We start from the raw sequence: 19,863 nt of genomic DNA, 5'->3' as shown, positions 1-19,863 counted from the left end.
CAGGGAGGAATTTAAGAAGACAGAATGAAATGACCCCCATGGGAATTTGACCAGGACCCCAGGGTTAAAACCCTAGAGGTTCTTTCACAAAAGTGCCTTGGGATCTTTCATGATTATGATCTTGGGTTACATCAGAAAGGGAGCACCTCACTCAGAGCATCCCCTGTTGAATCAGTGCAATTTCCCAGGAGATCATTCATGAATACACTGAGCCAGCCCAACCCGGCTTAGCTTGGGAGAGAAGATGGGAAACCACAGCACAAGATGACCAAGCTATGAGCCACATTACTGTATGTTTTCAGCCCAGACAGCAAGACGCAGGGGTCTCAAGATGAGTTTATTGGGATACAATTGGGTGTCAGCTATGGGGCAGCTTTGTTCACGAAATCTCATTTTCCTTTCATCTTGCACTGAAAACAATCTGATGATAAAGGACGAGAGCTGGGTTAATCGCCCCAAGCCAGTGCAGGTACGAACCCCGCTCCCTCCATCTGCTGCTACTCCTTCCGATGCTTGCGTCTCTGAGCCATGGATCTGATCACAGCCGCCGCCACTCCCATCACCCCCACAGTGCCCATGGCTATAGCTTCTGTGACCTGCAGAACAGAACAAAGTGCCCATCAGACACGGGGGTTCCCATGTGGGGTCATTTACAGGCTTGGGGCAAGCGAGGTGGAAAGGAAGGCTGAGACGTCCGGCCAGCCCATGAGACATCAAGCAGCACCTGCTGCAAAAGCCCAATCCAGGGAGGCCACAGGATAGGTCAAGACCTTCCGTCCTAGGGGCATGAATCCCGCTCTCCCCCGCCTGCCCCACAGCCTCTTGCTACTAACGCAGAGCTGTAATACGGAAAGGAAAGGAGGCAGCAGCAGCCTGCTGGGGCCGTGAAGAGGCACCAAGGCAGGGGAACAGAGCCGCTGACATGCTCTGGCGTGCAATCATTTCGGGGGAAAGGAACTTGCTGGATTCGTTTTGCAGGGGGACTGATGCTGGGTTTGACTGGCTTTGTACAGAGTCTATTGCAATGGGGTCCTGGTCAGTGAGCGGGGTTCCTAAGTGCCACCACAAAACAAATACCAAATAGTAATTCTCCCTGGGGGAGAGTGGGGAATTGATGATAGTGGTCACACAGGGGGCTGCAGCTACTTGAGGAGATCCTGGGGCAGCAGGCGGAACTGCACCCTGCAGTACATCAGCCACGCTGCAAGGCAATGACATTCCTGGGGGGGCTGAGTCTCATTCACCCCTAAGGACCAGCTGCTGTGCCAGGAGGCTCAGGCGCTTATGTCTGGGGGGTGCCAGGTTCGATCCATGGGTCACGGTCACCATGCTGGTGTGAGGCCCTGTCCCTCTCACACCCACCTGGTCGCTCATGGCCACGCCATAGCGCAGCTCCATGACGAAGTGCTCACAGTTGTGGCTGGTCAGGTTGTAGGGCATCTCGCGCCCCACTAGCTCCTGGGCCCACCGGACGATCTTGGAGACTGGCAGCGGGGGGTGAGTCTCGTCGTGCTTGTTGTTCACCCGGTAGCGGTCCTTGCGCACCACGTCCTCCAGCCAGTCCTTCTTCACATAGGCTCTGTCGGACAGGGCAGCCAGGACGCTGGCAACGCCGTCCATGGGGTGCTCACCTTGGGTGGGGGAGAGCGAGATCCATTGAGTCGGCACTGAGCTGGGTATGACGCAGGGAGATTCCATGGTGCCTGGGGGAAATTGCATCTCCCCAGAGCTCTCCTCGCATCCCTGGAGGCTGGGAACAGTGGCTGATACGTGGGCATCCCCCACCCAACCACACCTTCCTGTGGCCGCAGGAGCAGAGGCAGCAGGCAGCTTTGCATACAACCAATCTCTGCTCTGCAGCTCCAACCTGTGCTGCCTGCAGTCCCCTTCCCCACCAGCAGGGGACAGCCAGGGGTAGTGCAGCCTCCAGAGGCTGGAGCACTGAGTCCCCCAGTGGCAGCGAGCCCTACCACACTCTTCAGGGCTGTAGCTCTTCCAGCTCCCCCCAGTGCCAGCAGGCAGTACTACACTCTGCTGTATGGCAGTCAGTACTGCTGAACGTCCATGCAGCTGGCCTCCAAGGCACACAAGGGCTGCAGCTCCCATGGCATGGGATCCCCAAATCCTGCACAGAGCACTGGCTCCTCTGCAGATAGAAACCCCTAAGGCACTCCCATGGCAGGGACCCACCTTCAGCCTCCAGCAAAAGACACCTCCCCCTTTAGGGAAGGGGGCACTTACAAGGAGGAGCCAGGTGAACGACTTTGCCATCACCGACGTAGATTGCCCAGTGCTGGTAGCATGAGCGGAAGATCTCAATCAGGTCACCGGGTTTGAGTTCCACCTCGGAGAGGAGATATGGGGATCCCATTAGAGACCCCTGGTGAATCGTGGCCACATAGGAAAGGGCTCTCCAAAGGGGAAAGTTGCATCAGCAAGAACACGTGAACACGGAGGGCTGGAATGTGCTATCAATCTGGAGTGACGCCATGGGTTTCCAGTGGGATAAGATGCTGACTCGTACTCTATTGCTTATCAATCTGGAGTTATTCCAGGTTTAGACCAGGTTAAATGAAAGCAAGATCTAGCCCCAGCCTCACTGACTTCAATGGGATTATGCTAGATTGGACTAGAGTGCAGGAGATCAGAAGCTGGCCCCAGCCCTGTTAAATTCACTGGAGTTACTCTGGATTTACACCAGACATAAGTGAGATCAGAATCCAGGACTGACTCCATTGCAGTGAGTGGGTGACTCCAGATGAACCCCAGGGGGAGCTGAGATCAGAATCCAGCCTGGACCCCCATTGCAGTCAGTGGGTGACTCTGGATCTACCCCAGGGGCACTGAGAGCAGAATCTGGCCCTAACCCCATTGATTTAAGCAGAGTCACTCCACGGTTCTCTGATAACAGTCCCATGTCCCTAATTTCCCCACAGCTTCCATTCTCATCCCAGATCTTGCTGTTGGCTTGTAACTGAGGTTTCCTTGATAGGGCCAGATAATATTGGGGAGTGGGGGTGATCATGAAGAGCACCATCCCTGCAGACATTGCTTGGTGACATATTAAGGCTCTTTAATGGGATGCTGGCAGGTTGGATTTGACCCCATGAAACCTAAGCTCAAGGGAACCATAACCCTGTTTATTTGTGGAGCTAGGTGGGGGGAGGGGTGGCTCTCCCTGGGTGGCTTTTTGTGGCTCAAATATTGCAGAAGGCACTAGAGGGCACAGGACCCAGAAAGTGTCACTGACTTCAGGGCTCAGCGTTATCCGGATCATGAGCAAAAGTCATGAGTGTGGCTGGGCGTGTGGCTGCACTTACGTGGACGGGGGGGATCTTCACCCTGATGCAGGAGGTGGAATTATTTCGCGTCTCATCATTCATCTTGGTTGCATTGTGGGCTTCCTATTGGCATAGCTAAAACAAAGGCATGTGCCATATTGATAACAACCCCCAAGACAGCAGAAGCAGGTGGGCCCAGTGGCTAGGGTGCTGGACCAAGGCTCAGGATACCTGGAGCTATTCCTGGCTCTGTTGTGTGGCTTTGAGTGCTTCCTTGTGTCACTTCCCCCTGCCCCCACAACAGACCACGCTGCCTCTCATAGAAAACCCAGGGCCAAAGCAATTTACCCAGCACTACAGCAGGAGATGGGATCAAAGCTCAGGACACCTCGGTCCCACTGGCCCATCCTCCTTCTCAGCTATACACCCCCTCCGTCCTTGGATTGTCCACCACTAACTACCTGTAGGAGGCGCTCACGCCTTCCCTGTAGTGGGTTAATGTAACACTGTCTGTTGGGGAGGGGGATGTGGAGGACTTATCATGACATCACAGGGGGTTGTGTGCTCCATCTCTGGTTACCAGGTAACCGCCACCCACCCTGGTGGGGGATTTCCCCCAGTGGTCTGGTGAGTGAACGGTTTATTCTGTACAGCATTTAAAGAGGTGCCTTAGACCTGTAGCAGAGAGCTACCTAGCGCTTCTGTAACACTTGGCATTCAAAGCAGTTCTGCTGAATTACACCCATTTTACAGATGGGGAAACTGAGGCACAGAGTGAAGAAGCGACTTGCCCAAGGTCACCCAACAGGTTAGTGGCACAGCCAGAAATCCTGGCCACCTGTGTCCCAGGCCACTGCACTATCCACTAGGCCACACTGCCTCCCTGCTTCCTTAGTCTTCTTCCTGCAGGGCAGTAATCTATACAGAATGAGGCGCCTTTATACTGGTCTAATTGCATGCACACTAGCGGTTGTACGAGTATTGTTAACAATATCATCCCTAACAGCCACACTGATGCTGGTACAACATCTGTGAGGTGCGCAGGCCTTAAACTGAGATGTTCAAAGGAGCGTCAAGAAGTTACCACCCCAAATCCCACTGGAATTGTTGCCTCATTTGAAAAGCTGTGGAATACTTGCATTCTAATTTAGAAAGCTATTGAATCCTTATGAGAATCACAGGCCCCCCCCCTTGCCTGTGTCTCCAGTGGCAAAACAGGGATAATAAGTTGTAGTAAAGTTAACCCTATATTAACGGGGTTACCCAGAGTCCTATGGGCTATAGAGCCATGCTCCATCTCTCCCTTCCTCCTGTCTGAGTGGGTGGGGTTTTCCTCCCCAGGCTGTTGTGAACAATGTAGTTAACCAAAGCAGCCAGTTCCTGGCTTGCAGCTCTGCGAGCAGACTTATTTTTGTTGTGCTGAGTGGTCCCGTTACAAAATAATCCTTCCTCTGGCTGTCTCATGCATTTAGATTGTAAGGTCCTCAGAGCATAGCCTCTGTGTGCGTCTGTGCAGTGCCTGGCCCAACAGGGACCCTGATCTTGGTTGATGTCTGTGCAATGCCCACAGCACAATGGGGCCCCAATCTCAGGTGGGGATCTGTGTAGCAGCTGGCACGATGGGGGTCCTGATCTCAGTTCCATGTGTCTGTGCTAAGTATTGTGTCTGCTCATCCTGCTCCCCCAGCCTCTGTGGAAGGGGACTGTTGGCCCTTTACTAAAACTTAGTCGGGGTTTTGGCTGGCCAGCTCCCAGTACCAAAAGAAAGGGGAAGGGTCGATGGGAAATCAGGACCCTGAGACTGACAGTCCCCAGGGGCAATGGGGAGAGGCCAATGCTCCAGGTCAGTCTGATTGACAGGGCAGGCAGGCCAATAGGGAGTCAGGAGACCGGGGCGGGGGTCCCATCCTCTGAGTGAGCTGGAGCTGCCTGGCCAGAGGGGCGAGCTAAGGAGAGAGCAGGGTGGAGCCGCGCAGGCGTAGTGGCAGCAGTGCTGGGGCTGGAGCCGGGTGTGGTGAGCAGCTGGGGAGAGCAAGGGGGGACCCTGGGCAACGGGCCCAGCGCAGGGACACGTCCCCAGCCAGAAGGTCTTGCAGGCCGGACTGGGAGCGGGGATCATAACAGTGACAGCGGGGGGATTGACAGGGGAAGAAGGGTCCTGCCACCTAGCGCCAGAGGGCGTGTGGCCACCGCCAGAGCAAGTGTCTGACCCACTGCACCCCTGCAGCACAGCCAGGGCCTGGGCAGGGGCCTGGGACAGGTGAGAGACAGGCTGTGAATGGCCCTAACATTCCAGAGACGGCTGATTGTGGTGTCCCTGTGCCACACGGCGGGGGGATGGGTTTTCCTTTCGCCTTTCCCATTTTTCCCTTGCTTTTTCCATTGGTTGCTCTTTACTAATTTGTATTAGTTTTGAACTGTATGTAATGACCAGTGGGTCAGGGAAGCGACCAGTGCGGAGAGAGCACCCTGGAGTGAGGACACCCTAGACCCTGCCCTAAGTGACCACAGCAAGGTTGGGGGTTGAGCCCCACAGGAATCCTGGGCCCAGCCTTGTCGGGATTACGAGGACTCTGCCACACAGGAGAGTGGAAGGGGAGCCCTCGAGGTCAGGCAGGCCTCTGGGGGAGTGGGAGTGAGGACTCAGATCCTTTCGCTAGCCCATTTCACCGGGGGAGCGTATAGTCAGGAAAGTTTCCCACAATAGCGGGACCAATCCCCCACTTGCATCTACATTGAGTGTCTGTGCCATGCTGTGACAATTTCGGGAATCTGTCTGTACAACGGAGGGATCCTGGGTGAGATTCTGAGCTGTCTGCACGTAGCTTTCCCAAGTGGCAAACTCCATGTGGAAGGTGCAGCCCCTTTGCCTTCCTTGCTGGCCTCTCACCTCCAGGTTGGACCAAAATTCCAATGGGGGTGGGGGTGGGGGTGGGGAAGGCCTAACAATGGAGGTCGTTAAATCTGGACCCTCCGCTATTGAGAGAGGAGGCGCTCTAAACAATGAACTGCTTGTCAGGGGAGAGGTCACCTGGCCAGGGAGTCCCCTGTTGAGGCTTCCCAGGAAGTCACCTGACCAGAGACTGGAAAATGATAGAGGGCAGGAGCTGCACTGTTTGCTTTTTGCCCATTGATTTTTCACAGGCTTAAGGGGAGGGAACGTGAGGCAGGGAGACCATGCCTTCCTGAACGCAGGTGGCCCCCGCACTTCCAAGGGACGGGACATGCGTGGAGGGGTTATTATTTTTGTGTGGATCTGTGTCTCTCTCGTGTGCATAAGGAAGGAGCAGCAGTGTCGCAGAACTGAGTGCAGAGTGTCTGTGTTATGCGCTACACCTACCCTGTGTCCCGGACGGCGTTCATGGGGAGCTGGAAGGCGCACACCTTCGGTGGGAGTCTGGGAGAGGTGTGATTAAGCAATTGGGGTGTCTTGGGGTCAGCACTGGAGGCGGGGGCCTAAGGCAGGTGGGCTGAGGGGCTCTGTTTCTGTGAAGGGGTGACAGACTGCCGGTTGGGGCCCAGGCAATTGCCACAGCGGCAAAGGGAGGAAACATGGCTGCAGCCTGCTGAGACCCAGGGAAGCTTAATATACGTAGGGATCCAGAGACTGGGGATTCCCCCCAGGGCAGCCTGGAGAGTGGCCAGGGAGGGGAACTCTACTGGATCTCTGATAGAGGCACCAGCTGCAAACCTGCTTCATCAAGGGGCTTGGCTGGCTTGGGGGGCAGGGAATGGAGGACGGGGCCTTTCCCCTCTAGGGTGCACCAGCTCCAGTCTAGCATGAGGCTGGGAGACTGGCTGCCTGCCTCACCAGGGACCAGGTACTGGAGTGTATTTTCCTTCCATAGCTGATGATTCGGCCAATTGACATTTCCTGCTCAAATTCTAACAAGCCACATGATTTCAGGAAAGAATCAGCTAAGGGAACTGAAAGTGAGATACTGACCTTACATATGGGCTCCAGTTTCAGAGTGGCCCAGGCTGTGGGTGGGTCAAATGCTAGTTGGTGCTGGGTCCAGTCGGGCCCCAGGGTGGGGAACTGGCTAGCTCAGGGGGGTAGAGAATGGGATCTGGGCCCTTTCTTCTCTAGGGGGTGCCAGCTCCAATCCAGCCTGACATTGGGTAGACCGGTTGGCTCAGGGATTTGGGGAATGGGATATGGGGTCTTTCCTTACTCAGCGGTGGCAGCTCCAATCCAGTGCTAGGGTGGGGGGACTGGCTGGCTCAGTGGTTTGGGAAATGGGCTATGGGGCATTCCTTTGCTAGGGCAGTGGGTCTGATCCATGCCCAGCTAGTTAATGGTACTTCTTGGATGCTTAAAGTTAAGCATGCACTTAAAGAATTTGCTTGATTGGGGCCCCGGCTGGGGTCTCCCCTCAGTATGACAGAGCTCAGGAGCATGTGCAGGAATGGCCCTGACTGAGCAATCAGGGAACTAACTGGAGTTTGCAGTAATTATGCTGATGGGAGTTCTAGTATTGCCAGCCCCAAATCATCACATTCAAAACCATGGAGTCAGCTCCCCCCACCCAAGATCAGGAGAGGTGTGAATTATTTTTAACAAGTACAACTATTGGGGTTCTTTGTGTTTGCCAGCTGGTGCCATGGTGTTCATGGTTCAAGCCCTTCTCTACACAAGGGAGGTCTAGAAACCTTTTGTAAGCTGAGATTCCCTCAAACTCACATGACTCCAGGAGCTGGGGCTTGAAGAAAAGCAACAAATATCACAAGACAATATTGCTGATCTGAGGCTTCTCCTGAGTGTAGAATAGGCCTTGGGAGTGTTTGCTAAACACACTTGTGTCTAACGCCTTCAGAGAGCGGTTGTACCCAAGTGTCAGGCATGTGAGCAATGCTTTTATTTCTTTAACAACATGTGGTTCAGCATGACCCATACAATATGTTAATGCTGATGCAAGCTTGTAGATCTGCTGCAGAATCTCACTGGCTAGATTTATACACACGCTCACCAAGAATGTCCCAGCTGTCCAAAAACACTAGTTGCTGTAACATTCATGTTGCTAAATTGGAGAGGGTGCAGAGAAGAGCCACAAAAATGATTTGAGGGCTGGAAAAAATGCCTGCCAGGGAGAGCTTTAAAGAGTTCAATCAGTTTAGCTTCAGTTGAGAGGTGACTTGATTACTTTGTATAAGTACCTTCATGGGGATAAAATCCCAGGTACTAATGGGCTCTTTAACCTAGCAGAGAAAGGCAGGAGAAGACCCAGTGGCTGGAAGTTAAAGCCAGACACATTCCAGTTAGAAATAAGGCACCAGTGTTTCACAATGCAAGTGATTAACCATTAGAACAAACTCCCAAGGGCAATGATGCCAAAGGAAAAAGCAGGTGAGAAGCTAAACCAGCTCCAGTAAAGATCAGCTCCCATTGACCTTGCTCGGGTCTTTGGCCCAGGCCGATGTTTGCATTATTCATCCTCCTGCTTGTTGTCAGAGAGCAATGTGCCAATGAATGTAGCAACTGCTACAAGGGCTCCTACGCCCACGATCCCCACCGCCCCTGCAACCATGGCATCTCGGACCTGCAAAGCACAGACGAAACCTGGTCAGGAGGCCCCGGATCGCCCAGGGGGTTTTAAACACAGCAATAAATGGCACAAGACCCACGCTGAGTTAAAGTCCATTTTAGAGCATCCGGCCTCCACAGTTCACTGGAGGCAGCATAACTCTGGTCCCCTTTGTTCTATTCCAGGCTCTACTCCTGGCCCTGGGCAAGTCCCTTCCCTGCTCTGGGCCTCCCTTCCCGTCCTTTGTCTAGCTGGATTGTAAACTCATCAGGGCAGGGACTGTCTCTCGCTATGTGTCTGTGCAAAGCCCAGCACGACAGGGCCCCTATCTTGGACGGGGTCTGTGTGCAACACCGACAGACCCCCGGTCGGTGGGCTCAAACCTGGGACCTCTGGAGCTTAGTGCATGAGCCTCTACTGCATGAGCTAAAATCCAACTGGCCCTTAGCTAAGGCTGGAGAGCAGACTCATTAATCTCTAAGTGGTCTCGGTGCCACTAAATGGGACAGAACACCACACCCAGGAGGCGTGTGGGTTACATGGGCCTCACATGGCATGTGTGTGTACACACATACACAAACACACACACACAGCTGGGCCCACTCTGCCCCCCACCTGGTCACTCCTGGCCACACCGTAGCGCAGCTTGGTGACGAAGTGCTCGCAATTCTCGCTGGTGACACTATATGGCATCGTCTTCCCCACCAGAGACTCTGCCTCCTGGATAATCTGGTGCACAGTCCGCCGGGGCAGCTTCCCGTCGTGCTTGTTGTTGACCCTGTAGTCATCGCCTTTCACCACCGCCCAGAGGGGTTCCTTTCTCACCATGGCTTTATCAGCCACCACGGACATCAGACTGGAGAATCCAGTTTTGGCAAACTCACCTGGGGATCCAGGACAGACACATGGACCGTGTGCTAACAGATCTGGATGGACTTTGAGATTTCGATCCCTCCCTGGAGTCTCCATCACTTGGGATGTCTCTTAGACCAAGCCAAGCAGGGCATGTGTCCCAGCTACAGGGCTGGCTGTACCTTTGTCCCCAGTGCACCCTCTCAGGTGTCAGGCCTCGTGCCTTTACCTCTCTGGGGGTGGAATCATATGATTCTCCTACTCTTAAGCAGAGCCCTGGGCTATGGCATCCTGTTGATCAGCCCTGCCTACTCTGCAGGTCCAACTGGGTTTGGCCCCTGCGGTTCTTCCCTTTGGGCCCCTGTGACCTGTGGTGTGCGCAGTGACCAGACACTGACTTACACCAAAGTAGTGTTTAGTCTTAGCAGTGGGAACAAAGTGTAACATACAAGAAAGAGGATATTAAAGCAATAAACCATCTATATGAGCTCAAGCCCTGACGGCTTAATGATCTTAGACCTAGAGGTCCCAGGTTCAATCCCCAATACCAACAACCTGGCCCTGGGCATAGCCTTATATCAGCACCCTCTATTCACTCTTTCCCCACCGACAAACACACACACTGGCAGAGCCAGGCAGGGTGCTTACTGGGGGGCGCTAAGTGGATGACATGTCCGTAGCCCACGTAGAGGGCCCAGTGCCAGTATCCAAAGCGGGAAATCTCAATCAGGTCCCCAGGCTTCGGTTCCTCCTGTTGGAGCAAAATCAGCATGACTAGTGGGAGGGGGAGGAGCAAACCTACCTACCTACCTCTCCGCCACGGAATCCCTCACCGCAGAGACTTTGAGAACATAGCAGGGTGGCCAATCCAACTGCTAGAGGGATTGACCTGGTAAACACCAGAGCCCAAAGCACCAGCTTCTGCCCCTGGGGCTAAGGAACCCAGCTGGTCCAGATTGCAGCTGTAACAGACTCTGGATCAGATGCGGGGGAGGTGTGTAATGCACAATGAAGATGGTGCAATTAACCAGAGAGAGGGGTTAGCCACTAAAATGGGCAGAAGGGTGAGTGGTTCAGAGGCTGGGTGTCTAAGAGAAGCTGGAGAAGCGCTTTGGCTCAAGCATGTGGGTTATGAGGGGCACTTCTCCCTACTACTAGGAGGCACCTGGGGCAGGGTCTCCAGATGGGCTATTTGTTCATGCATCACTAAGGTCTATGGCATGCTGGGCGTGGAATCTCAGGGCAGACCTGAGGTTGTACCCTCTTCTGGTTATGCAGGGGTTGGGAGCTTGGTCGGGATTTTCCTTTGCCGCTGAGAATAAGAGCCAGGGGGAAATTTTCTATCAAAACATTTTTTTCAAAAGGAAAATTGGGGTATTGACATAACAAAAAATGTTCATGGAAAGGATCCGTTTTCATTTTTTAAAATCATATTTTCTACAAAAGACCAAAAAGTGATTTTATTTCAGTGAAAAGGTGAAACTGTTTTGGTTTCATCAGTTTTGGCTGAAAAAAATCTCTATTTTGGCCAAAAATATGCAGTTTTCAGCCAAAAATATTCAACTTTTGGTAGTTTTTGACTGAAAATATGTGATTTAAATATTCAGATTTTGTCAGTTTGGGGGCCAAAAAAATCAGTTAAATATGAGTCAACAGTGTAACATTGTTGCAAAAAAAGCGCAAACATCATTCTGGGATGTATTAGCAGGAGTATTGTAAGCAAGACACGAGAAGTAATTCTTCTACTCTACTCTGTGCTGATTAGGCCTCTGCTGGAGTATTGTGTCCAGTCGTGGGTGCCACATTTCAGGAAAGATGTGGATAAATTGGAGAAAGACCAGAGAAGAGCGACAAAAATGATTAAAGGTCTAGAAAACATGACCTATGAGGGAAGATTGGAAATATTGGGTTTGTTTAGTCTGGAGAAGAGAAGACTGAGAGAGGACATGATAACAGTTTTCAAGTACATAAAAGGTTGTTACAAGGCGGAGGGAGAGAAATTGTTCTTCTTAACCTCTGAGGACAGGACAAGAAGCAATAGGCTTAAATTGCAGCAAGAGTGGTTTAGGTTGGACATTAGGAAAAACTTCCTAACTGTCAGAGTGGTTAAGCACTGGAATAAATTGCCTAGGGACGTTGTGAAAACTCCATCATTGGGGATTTTTAAGAGCAGGTTGGACAAACACCTGTCAGGGATGGTATAGATAATACTTAGTCCTGTCTTGAATGCAGGGGACTGGACCCTCGAGGTCCCTTCCAGTTCCATGATTCTATGATTCTATGCAATGTTTTTCCATCGGCAAATGGCAATTTGTCGAAGTCGAAATGTTCCTTCTTAACAGTGCGAGTAATTAAGTATTGGAACAACTTACCTAGGGTCATGGTGGATTCTCCATGACTGACAATTCTGAACTCAAGATTGGATGTTTTTTCTAAAAGCTCTGCTCTAGAAATAATTTTGGGGGAGTTTGCTGGCCTTTGTTAGACAGGAGGTCAGACTAGATTATCATAATGGTCCCTTCTGGTCTTGGAATCTATGGTTCTATGAATCTATGAATAAAGGACAAGCCCAATGCAAGTTATTCTGATATACAAACCGTTTCAGTTAGTACTTACCCCTTTAAGTGGCATTTTCGTTGAGCTTCAGAAGCAGAATGGCTTATTTTCTCAGAGTTTCTGTGTTTTAAAGAAATTAGGATTTCAGTTTCCCCTTGACTAATTCAAATGTGTCACCTATGTAAATCCTCAGAAATTGATAAAAAAAAACTTAGGTGTTCGCATCGCATCTAAGTAGCATGAATGGACACCAGATTGTTGTGGTTCCTGGGGAACCTGTTTAGCTCATTGCTGGAAAAGAAAAGCTAAAATTAGACCAGACGTGAGGCAGATTCATTGCCATAAGTATCGTCAAGGAAGGAGAGTGTGGCACTCTGAACCTCAAAGCCACACCCTGTAATCCCTCCCCATACTCACCCCTGTCATATAATTGATATGTTTTGCACAAAGTATGCCTTGTGAGGTATCATGTTAAAGGTCTTGATCTGTTGAACATTACTATCCTGTTGGATTGTATGTGTTATCATTGTATGTGCAGTTATGAAGTTTTGCTATGTGTGTGTTGTGTTGTGAGGTTGGGAACACCCCCAACCAGCCTTTCAGGTACAACAATGGAGTAGCCAGATGTGCTCATGGCCCATTAAAGAGAATCCACTATCCCAGGAGCTGTATACAATGCAGATTTCTCAGAGAGAACACGTAGAGGATGGAGAATGCTTGACCAATGGGGGCGGACACCCATGTCACAACCATAGATCTTTCCAGCAAGCTGGAAGAAACTCTAAGGAGGGGAAGTGACATAGTGGCTTGGCCTCACTCACCCCCCAATTCACCATCTGGAAGAAAGGTCTGGGGGACAAAGACTTTGAACTTGGGAGGGTCACAGGCTGGTGGAGAGTTCCAGCCTGTGTATTGAAGCTCTGTGACATGTTTGTACCATCTATCAGGGTGAGACACTGCTTGATTCAAATCCTGTTTAGTTTATAGAACTTAGACTGTGAATTTATTTTATTTCTTAGGGAACCAACTTTGATCTCTACGCTTGCTACTTATAAGCACTTAAAATTGATCTTTCTGTAGTTAACAAATATGTTTTCTATTTTACCAAAAACTGTGTTTTGGTTGAAGTGCTTGGGAAATCTCAGCTCAGTTTACAAAAGCTATTCTGTGCCCTCTCCACATTATGGGAGTGGGGTGGGTGGACTGGGTAATGAATTTATACTGGTCAGGCTTCTGACCAGGGCAGGACGGTACAGTTCTGGGGTACAAGGCTGGGGAGCTGGTGGGAATTGGCTGGAACCTCCCTATCGAGGGTACATGAGTGGCTGGGAGAAGCATTCATGTAACTCTGTTGGATGTGTCTCTGTCTGTGGATGGCTGTATAGGTGCAGTACCTGCCAGAGATTTGTAACTTGATACAGCATCACAGTGTGTGAGGATACCCCAGGTTGGAGGGACAGAGGGCTCAGCAGTCCCACAGGCCAGGCTATACCCCAGGAACCCCATCGCAGAGAGGAAATGTTTAGGGTGTTGCAAGGGGAAATAGCCAGAAATTATATAAATGGATTTTAAAACAGAAATGTTACAGTATTGCCACAACCCCGCATGTTCAAACTCAGGAGTGCAGCTGCAACAGATATTATGAGATTGGCTCAAAAATTGGGATTTTCCTTCACCACTTGGAATGAGAGCCAGGGATATATTTTCCATCAAAACATTTTTTTCAAAAGGAAAACTGGGGTTTTGACATAACAAAAATGTTCATGGAAAGAAATGTTCGTCTTCAAGTTTTCATTTTTAAAAATTGTATTTCCTACAAAAGACCAAAAAGTGATTTTATTTCTGTGAAAAAGTGAAACTGTTTTGGTTTCATCAGTTTTGGCTGAAAAAATCTCTGGTTTGGCCAAAAATATGCAGTTTTCAGCCAAAAATATTCAACTTTTGGTAGTTTCTGACTGAAAATATATGATTTAAATATTCAGATTTTGTCAGTTTGAGGCCAAAAATCAGTTTCTGGCAATTTTGATTCATAACTAGGGTGACCATATTTTCCCAAGGGGAAAATGGGACACTACATGGGGCCGGCCCGAGCCCCTCCTCTCCCCCGCACGTGCAGGACTGGCCTGAGCCCCCTCTGCTGCCCGCCCGTGCCCAGTTGGCTCAGCCCGCACTGCTCTTCTGAGCCCTCTCTCCCACGCAGGGCTGGCTGTGCCACTTGCTCCCCCTCCACCCCTCACGTTCCTCCACACCCTACTAGGGGTCACACCCCACTTTTTTGGCAAAACTGCGCATTTGTCCCGTTTGCTCTTGCCAACTTTTAAGCCGGGACAGGGCTTAAAAAAAGGACTGTCCCGGCCAAAATGGAACATATGGTCACCCTATTCAAAACTGTTCATTTTTTGGCCAAAATTATTCAGGGTTTGGCTAAAAATACATAGTTTCTGCCCCAAAATATTCAATTTTCAGCCAGTTTTGATTTAAAAAAGCTTGATATTTCATCAAAAACTTTCCATGAGGGAAAAAGAAACCACAACATTTTCCAGCCGACACCAGATGAGCTCCCAAGGTCTGTCTGCCTCATACCACCCACTGCAGGATACGCCTGCTGTCTGTTGTCACAGTGTTGAGCAAATCAGCCCAGAATTTAAGAGGTTCCCGCAGATCAAGAGGTCTGAATGCCTGGCAACTAAGCAACCAAATCCCTCTTGCTCTGCAGCTGGTTTGTGAGGGTAGAGTGTGGCACTGTAATTGAGGAAGGATGATATTCCCTGATTTCACTCCATTGAGAGGAAACGAGTCCAGATGCAATGTAACAGGACCTCCTCTTCCTGCCAACCAGCCTGGCCAAGACTATATTTAACTCAAGGACACATGCCAAGAGCTGACCTTCATGGGGGACCCAGTAATCAGACGCCCTGCCCCCCTTGAACACACCCTACAAATGAGAGAGTGATACTAGGACAGGCATGACCCAGCTGGGACAGACAAACAGCTGCAGAGATCAGCTGAGCTAAAAGGTTTGACTAACGGTTCTTGGGGCTCTTTTTGCAGCCGGTACTTACAGAGGAAAGAGGCATGATCGTCTTGGCCTGGCGGCGGGGTCCTGGATCCTCAGCCTGCCTTGTGGGGCAGGGGGCCAAGAGAGGAGCGCTCCTCTTTAATGAGCGTAAGAGGTTGCAGATGGGTGTCTGAGCCACAGACAGTCCCGTTACTCACTAGAGTTCACGCTGCAGGGCACATGGGCAGGCGGGTCTGGGGGAGGGATCAGGTGACCGCAGCCCTGCCATGGAAAGAGCAGCTAGCCCAGCTATTGCTGCTGACTTGGAGGGGAAGGGAGAAGACCCATAGAAAAGGGCAAACTCAGCTCTGAGACGGTGCATCTCAGATCCCCAGGGGAATATGCTTTAAGATTCTGCTGTTTGGGGGTTTGTGGTCAGAAAAGGGAGACAGTTGCAGAGCTGGGCATTGAACCCAGCAGTCGTGGTTCCCCAGTCTCCCATGCTCTGGCCCACAAGAAGGGGATGGAACCCAGCAATTCTGACTCTCAGTTCCTCCCACCTCCCCAACCTACTAGACCCCACTCCCCATCCAGAGCTAGGAATAGAATCCAGGAGCACTGACGCTGTCCCCCACTCTAAGCACTAGACACCACTCCCCTCTGTGAGACGAAGAGTAGAACCCAGGTGTCCTGATGCCATGGTTTGCTCTAGCCATGAAACTCACACTCCCTCCCGGAAGCCAAATAGAACCCAGGAGCCCTGACATGGGACTGGCTGGAGTTGAGCAGCCCTGGAGTTTAGAGGCTAATAAAAGGATGATCCGTTGTGCATACTCCCATTTCATGTCACCTCCTTTCTGACTTGCCAGGCCTCATCCCTGGCTTAATTCCAATGAAGACCCCTGGATGGGGCCACCGTGTGAAATCCCATAGCCAGGGCTGATTGGACCTAAAGACAAAGTGACTCCATGTACCCAAACCTGACCAGTGGCAGACGAGATGTCACTCAGCGGTGCCAGCATTCAGCCCATACACTCCTAGCTACACTCAATTCCCCCCTCTCAGAGCAATTGGCTCAGACTCTCGGCAGATTCAAGCAGGTGTCGCTGCGTCAGTTACACTCAGTCCATATATTTAGGTTTGTTTCTCAACCAGGACACCAGGAGACTTCCTTTTTTATGAAAGACAAGATTTTGGCGAACAAGACAGCAAGTGGAGAGAGGTGACAATGCACTACATCGCTGCGTGCAATCCCAGTCTGAGCCCTGCATGCCACAAGAAGCCCACATTGCATGTGCATGCACACACACTCATCCCTTCCAGTCCTGTGTCCCTTTGCTGCTGGTGAGGGCGAGACAGTCCAGCAACTCTAACCCTGGGTGTAAGCCTGGCCTCCCTGCACTGTGCAATCTTCCTGAGATGCATGAGCCAAGCTCGGGGCTGCTGCCACTTTCCCATGGCTGTTTGCTTTGTATCACCCTGGCACAGGGCAGCTGGCAGGTCCAGCACCCCTGGGCCAAAACAGGTGCTCCTGTTTAGCCAATTAAGAGGGCAGGGCAGCACCTGGGGCTATAAAGACTCAGGTGAGACATGCTAGAGTCCTGTGGACTGCAGGATTCCTAGAGGGAAGCAGAAGGTGGTTTGTGGAAGAAGGCTGAAAGTAGGTGAGCAGCAAGAGAGATTTGCTGGGTGGTGTCCCCAAGCCAGAGCGCCAGGGCTGGAGCAGCAGCTGCTGCAAAGGGTGTTGCCTTCTGGCCCAGAGCCAGAGACAAGGGCTGGAGAGGGCTGACCTGCTGATATCTCCAGGGCTGGAGAGCTGGACCCTGAGGAACAGCGAGAGGGTCAAGGGGCTTGAGGGAGGGTCCCAGCAGAGAGGCTGTGTGGGTTCCTGCTCGGAAAAGCAGGGCTGCGTTCCTGTTTGAAGGGCTGGGGCAGCCATCCTGGTAAAAGGACAGGTCTGGGACTGAAAGTGCTGCTGGTGTGTGGGGCACCGTGGGATAAGACAGCTTGATTTTTAATGAGTAGCTGCACTGGGGGCAGAAATGGACTGTGTCTGGGACTCTTGTTATGGACTATTTGGACTAGGTTGTTGTAATAAGCCAGCTTCAAGGGGGGAATCCTATTGAGTCAAGAGAGCCTGAAGTGAAGTTATTGAGTGACTGGAGGGGGAAACTGAGGCAGGTGTGCCAGCCAGGTCACTGCCTGCCACCGGGGGAGCACTGCACTGAGGGTTGCTCTGACATACTCTCTACAGCAGATTTCACTGTCTAGATTTTAATTAAGGGCTATACTGATAGTTGTACATCTGGGAATGGGACCCAGAAGTCCTGGCTCCTAACCACTACACCCCACTCCTCTTCCAGAGCTGAAAATAGAATCCAGGAGTTCTGGGTCCCATTCCCTCCTGCTCTAACCTACTAGAACGCTCTCACGTCGCAAAGCTGGGAAAACAACCCAGGAGTCCTGACTTCTAGACCATTGTTGGTGAACCAAAAGATTCCCTGACACAATACCTATTGGTTACAAAATCCTCACAGCTGCTACAGGAGAAAAAAATAGAACTAGAACAGATAGAACTGCCTCAGAGCTGCTGGACAAACAGTTCCCAGGATTGGCCATCCTGTGTTACAGCTCGGGGGCAGGGGGGGAGAGGGTTATCACTTGCTTGCTTTAGACCCTCTTGAAGTACCTTGCTTTAGACTCTCCAGTACTTACAGGGATGACAGATGTCTCTTGCATGGGGCTGGAATCGGAGGTCCTTGGCTTTCCTGACTGCTTTCCACACCCTCTTGTCAGCTTTCAGTTTCATTCTGCCACTGGATTTATCTAAGGGAAATACCACGTGGATTGGATATTCAGAGCTTGGATTCCAGCCCATGGGAAGGTCATGGACGTATATGCTGCTGACTCTGTGTCCGAATTGAAGTTGTGCCCAAACCCACCTGTTGTCCACACTCAAACCCCTGAAGTGCATGCTCGGGGCAAGTAGATGTTGAGCAAACTAGCTCACCTGAGGGATATGGGTACGTGCTTGGGTCAGCTGAGGCCTACCCTATACCTGCCCCACTCTTCAATGTGGATGTGTTGGAGGGGCAGGTATCAAATCTGAATAGTCCTCCACTAGCATTCCCACAATGCACTGTACCCATATCTTCTACCCTCCAATCTATAAAGTTTGAGCTGGTGAGTAGGCTTGAGAAGGATACCAGAATTTTAATCAACAGATGGGTCAAGTCTGATTTCACATGGAGTAGCAGGAACATCCACCTCTATGTTTACACTTCATAAGAACATCAGCCATATTGGATCACACCAGTGGCCCATTTAGCCCAGTATTCTTTCTTTGACAGTGGACAGTGCCAAATGCTTCAGAGGGAAGGAACAGAGCAGGGCAATTATCAAGTCCCAGCTTCTGGTGGTTGGAGGTTTAAGGACCCTCAGAGCATGGGGTTGCATCCCTGACCATCTTGGCTAATAGGTCCACCAATGGCTATCTTCCATGAACTTATCTAATACTCTTTTGAACTCAGTTATAGTTTTGATCTTCTCAAAATCCACTGGCAATGAGTTCTACTGGTTGACTATCCATTGTGTAAAGAAGTACTTTCCTTTGTTTTAAACCTACTGCCTATTAATGTCATTGGTGACCCCAGTTGTAGTGTTCTGTAAAGGAGTAAATAGCACTTCCTATTCACTTCCCTCATACCATACATGATATTATAGTCCTCTATCAGCACTGAGCCAAAGCCAACCTGGCCATTACCAATGGTTGGCTCTTTGGGGACTTGTGTGGAATGCCTGGAACTGAGCTGATGTGTCATTCTCAAGTTATCGCATTCCAGACAAACAGGAAAAAGGCCATCAAGTTGCATGTTAGCGAGCATGAGATGCTCTGATATCATGGGCCTAGGTCAGCACTTAAGAAGGTGTCTGCAACTAGCACAAGACTAAGCTACAGTGTTCAGTTGCATCCTGAATATGTTTGAAGCATGATCGGGAACTGCTACCCACACAGCCATACTTTACAGGTGTGGAGGAAGGGGGTGGAGCGGGAGGATTGGTATTTGATGCCAAAGTTCCCATTTTAGATCCCCTGTTGCAACTTTTAGCCCCAGTGGTTGCTGGTACAATTCCCATTGGATACTTCTGGGAGAATTCTGCACCACTGCGCAGCGCAGAATTTTGCAGAAATTAATGTTGAGCATGCAGAATTTCCTCCCCCCCCCGCCCCCCCTCCCAGAAATGGGCTGCAGAGATTTTGGCCGCCACTAGGGGCCGCTGGACCTGGCAGAGCCCAGCTGGCAAATAGAATACAGGGGGGGGGGAGGCAACTGGAGAGTTTCCAGCAGCCGCAGTTCCCAGCAGGCCCTGAAGGAAGGAGGCGGCAGTGCACAGGAAACTTCTTGCAAGCTCAGGACCCAACATCAGGCTGTTTCTCCTTCTGAATTGGAGAGGGGGTGGGGAACCACAGCTGGCCTCTGCGGGGAAAAGGGATGTGAGTGTCTGGGCTGGGGGGGCCATGGCTGGGCTCTGCGGGGGTGGGAGCAGAGAAGCAGGAACTGGGTTGTCTTGGGGGTTTCTTTAACTCTACTCCTGGGGGAATGTTTGTGTGTCACTGTATTGTTTACAGACATATTTGCTGACAGGTATT

At 51.0% G+C, this 19,863-nt stretch overlaps 2 protein-coding genes across 4 annotated transcripts; both read right to left on the bottom strand.

Moving 5' to 3' along the window:
- Positions 1–124: 124 nt before the first annotated feature.
- On the bottom strand, positions 125–5,710 carry LOC102934292 (phospholipase A and acyltransferase 3). 2 transcript variants are annotated; one of them, XM_037905435.2, is made up of 4 exons: positions 3,321–5,710; positions 2,242–2,344; positions 1,363–1,631; positions 125–596 (listed from the first exon to the last, which is right to left on the bottom strand). In XM_037905435.2, the coding sequence occupies exons 1-4, from the start codon at positions 3,381–3,383 to the stop codon at positions 498–500; spliced, it is 534 nt and encodes a 177-aa protein (XP_037761363.1). In that variant the 5' UTR covers positions 3,384–5,710; the 3' UTR covers positions 125–497. The 2 variants fall into 2 exon arrangements, with proteins under 2 accessions (XP_037761363.1, XP_027688320.2); XM_027832519.3 differs by having other exon boundaries at positions 1,363–5,706.
- Positions 5,711–8,118: 2,408 nt separating this feature from the next.
- Positions 8,119–18,055, bottom strand: LOC102934068 (phospholipase A and acyltransferase 2). Of its 2 annotated transcripts, none has more exons than XM_037905436.2 (5): positions 17,928–18,055; positions 12,275–12,334; positions 10,307–10,409; positions 9,422–9,690; positions 8,119–8,821 (listed from the first exon to the last, which is right to left on the bottom strand). In XM_037905436.2, exons 2-5 carry the CDS (start codon positions 12,287–12,289, stop codon positions 8,708–8,710), a joined length of 501 nt encoding a protein of 166 aa, XP_037761364.1. In that variant the 5' UTR covers positions 12,290–12,334; positions 17,928–18,055; the 3' UTR covers positions 8,119–8,707. The 2 variants fall into 2 exon arrangements, with proteins under 2 accessions (XP_037761364.1, XP_043407658.1); XM_043551723.1 differs by having other exon boundaries at positions 10,307–10,406; positions 12,272–12,335; positions 17,928–18,017.
- Between the last annotated feature and the right edge of the window lie 1,808 nt (positions 18,056–19,863).

This window comes from Chelonia mydas, chromosome 7, assembly GCF_015237465.2.
Source record: "Chelonia mydas isolate rCheMyd1 chromosome 7, rCheMyd1.pri.v2, whole genome shotgun sequence".
Taxonomy (NCBI): domain Eukaryota; kingdom Metazoa; phylum Chordata; order Testudines; family Cheloniidae; genus Chelonia; species Chelonia mydas.
This window is presented reverse-complemented; position numbering and strand designations above follow the sequence as displayed.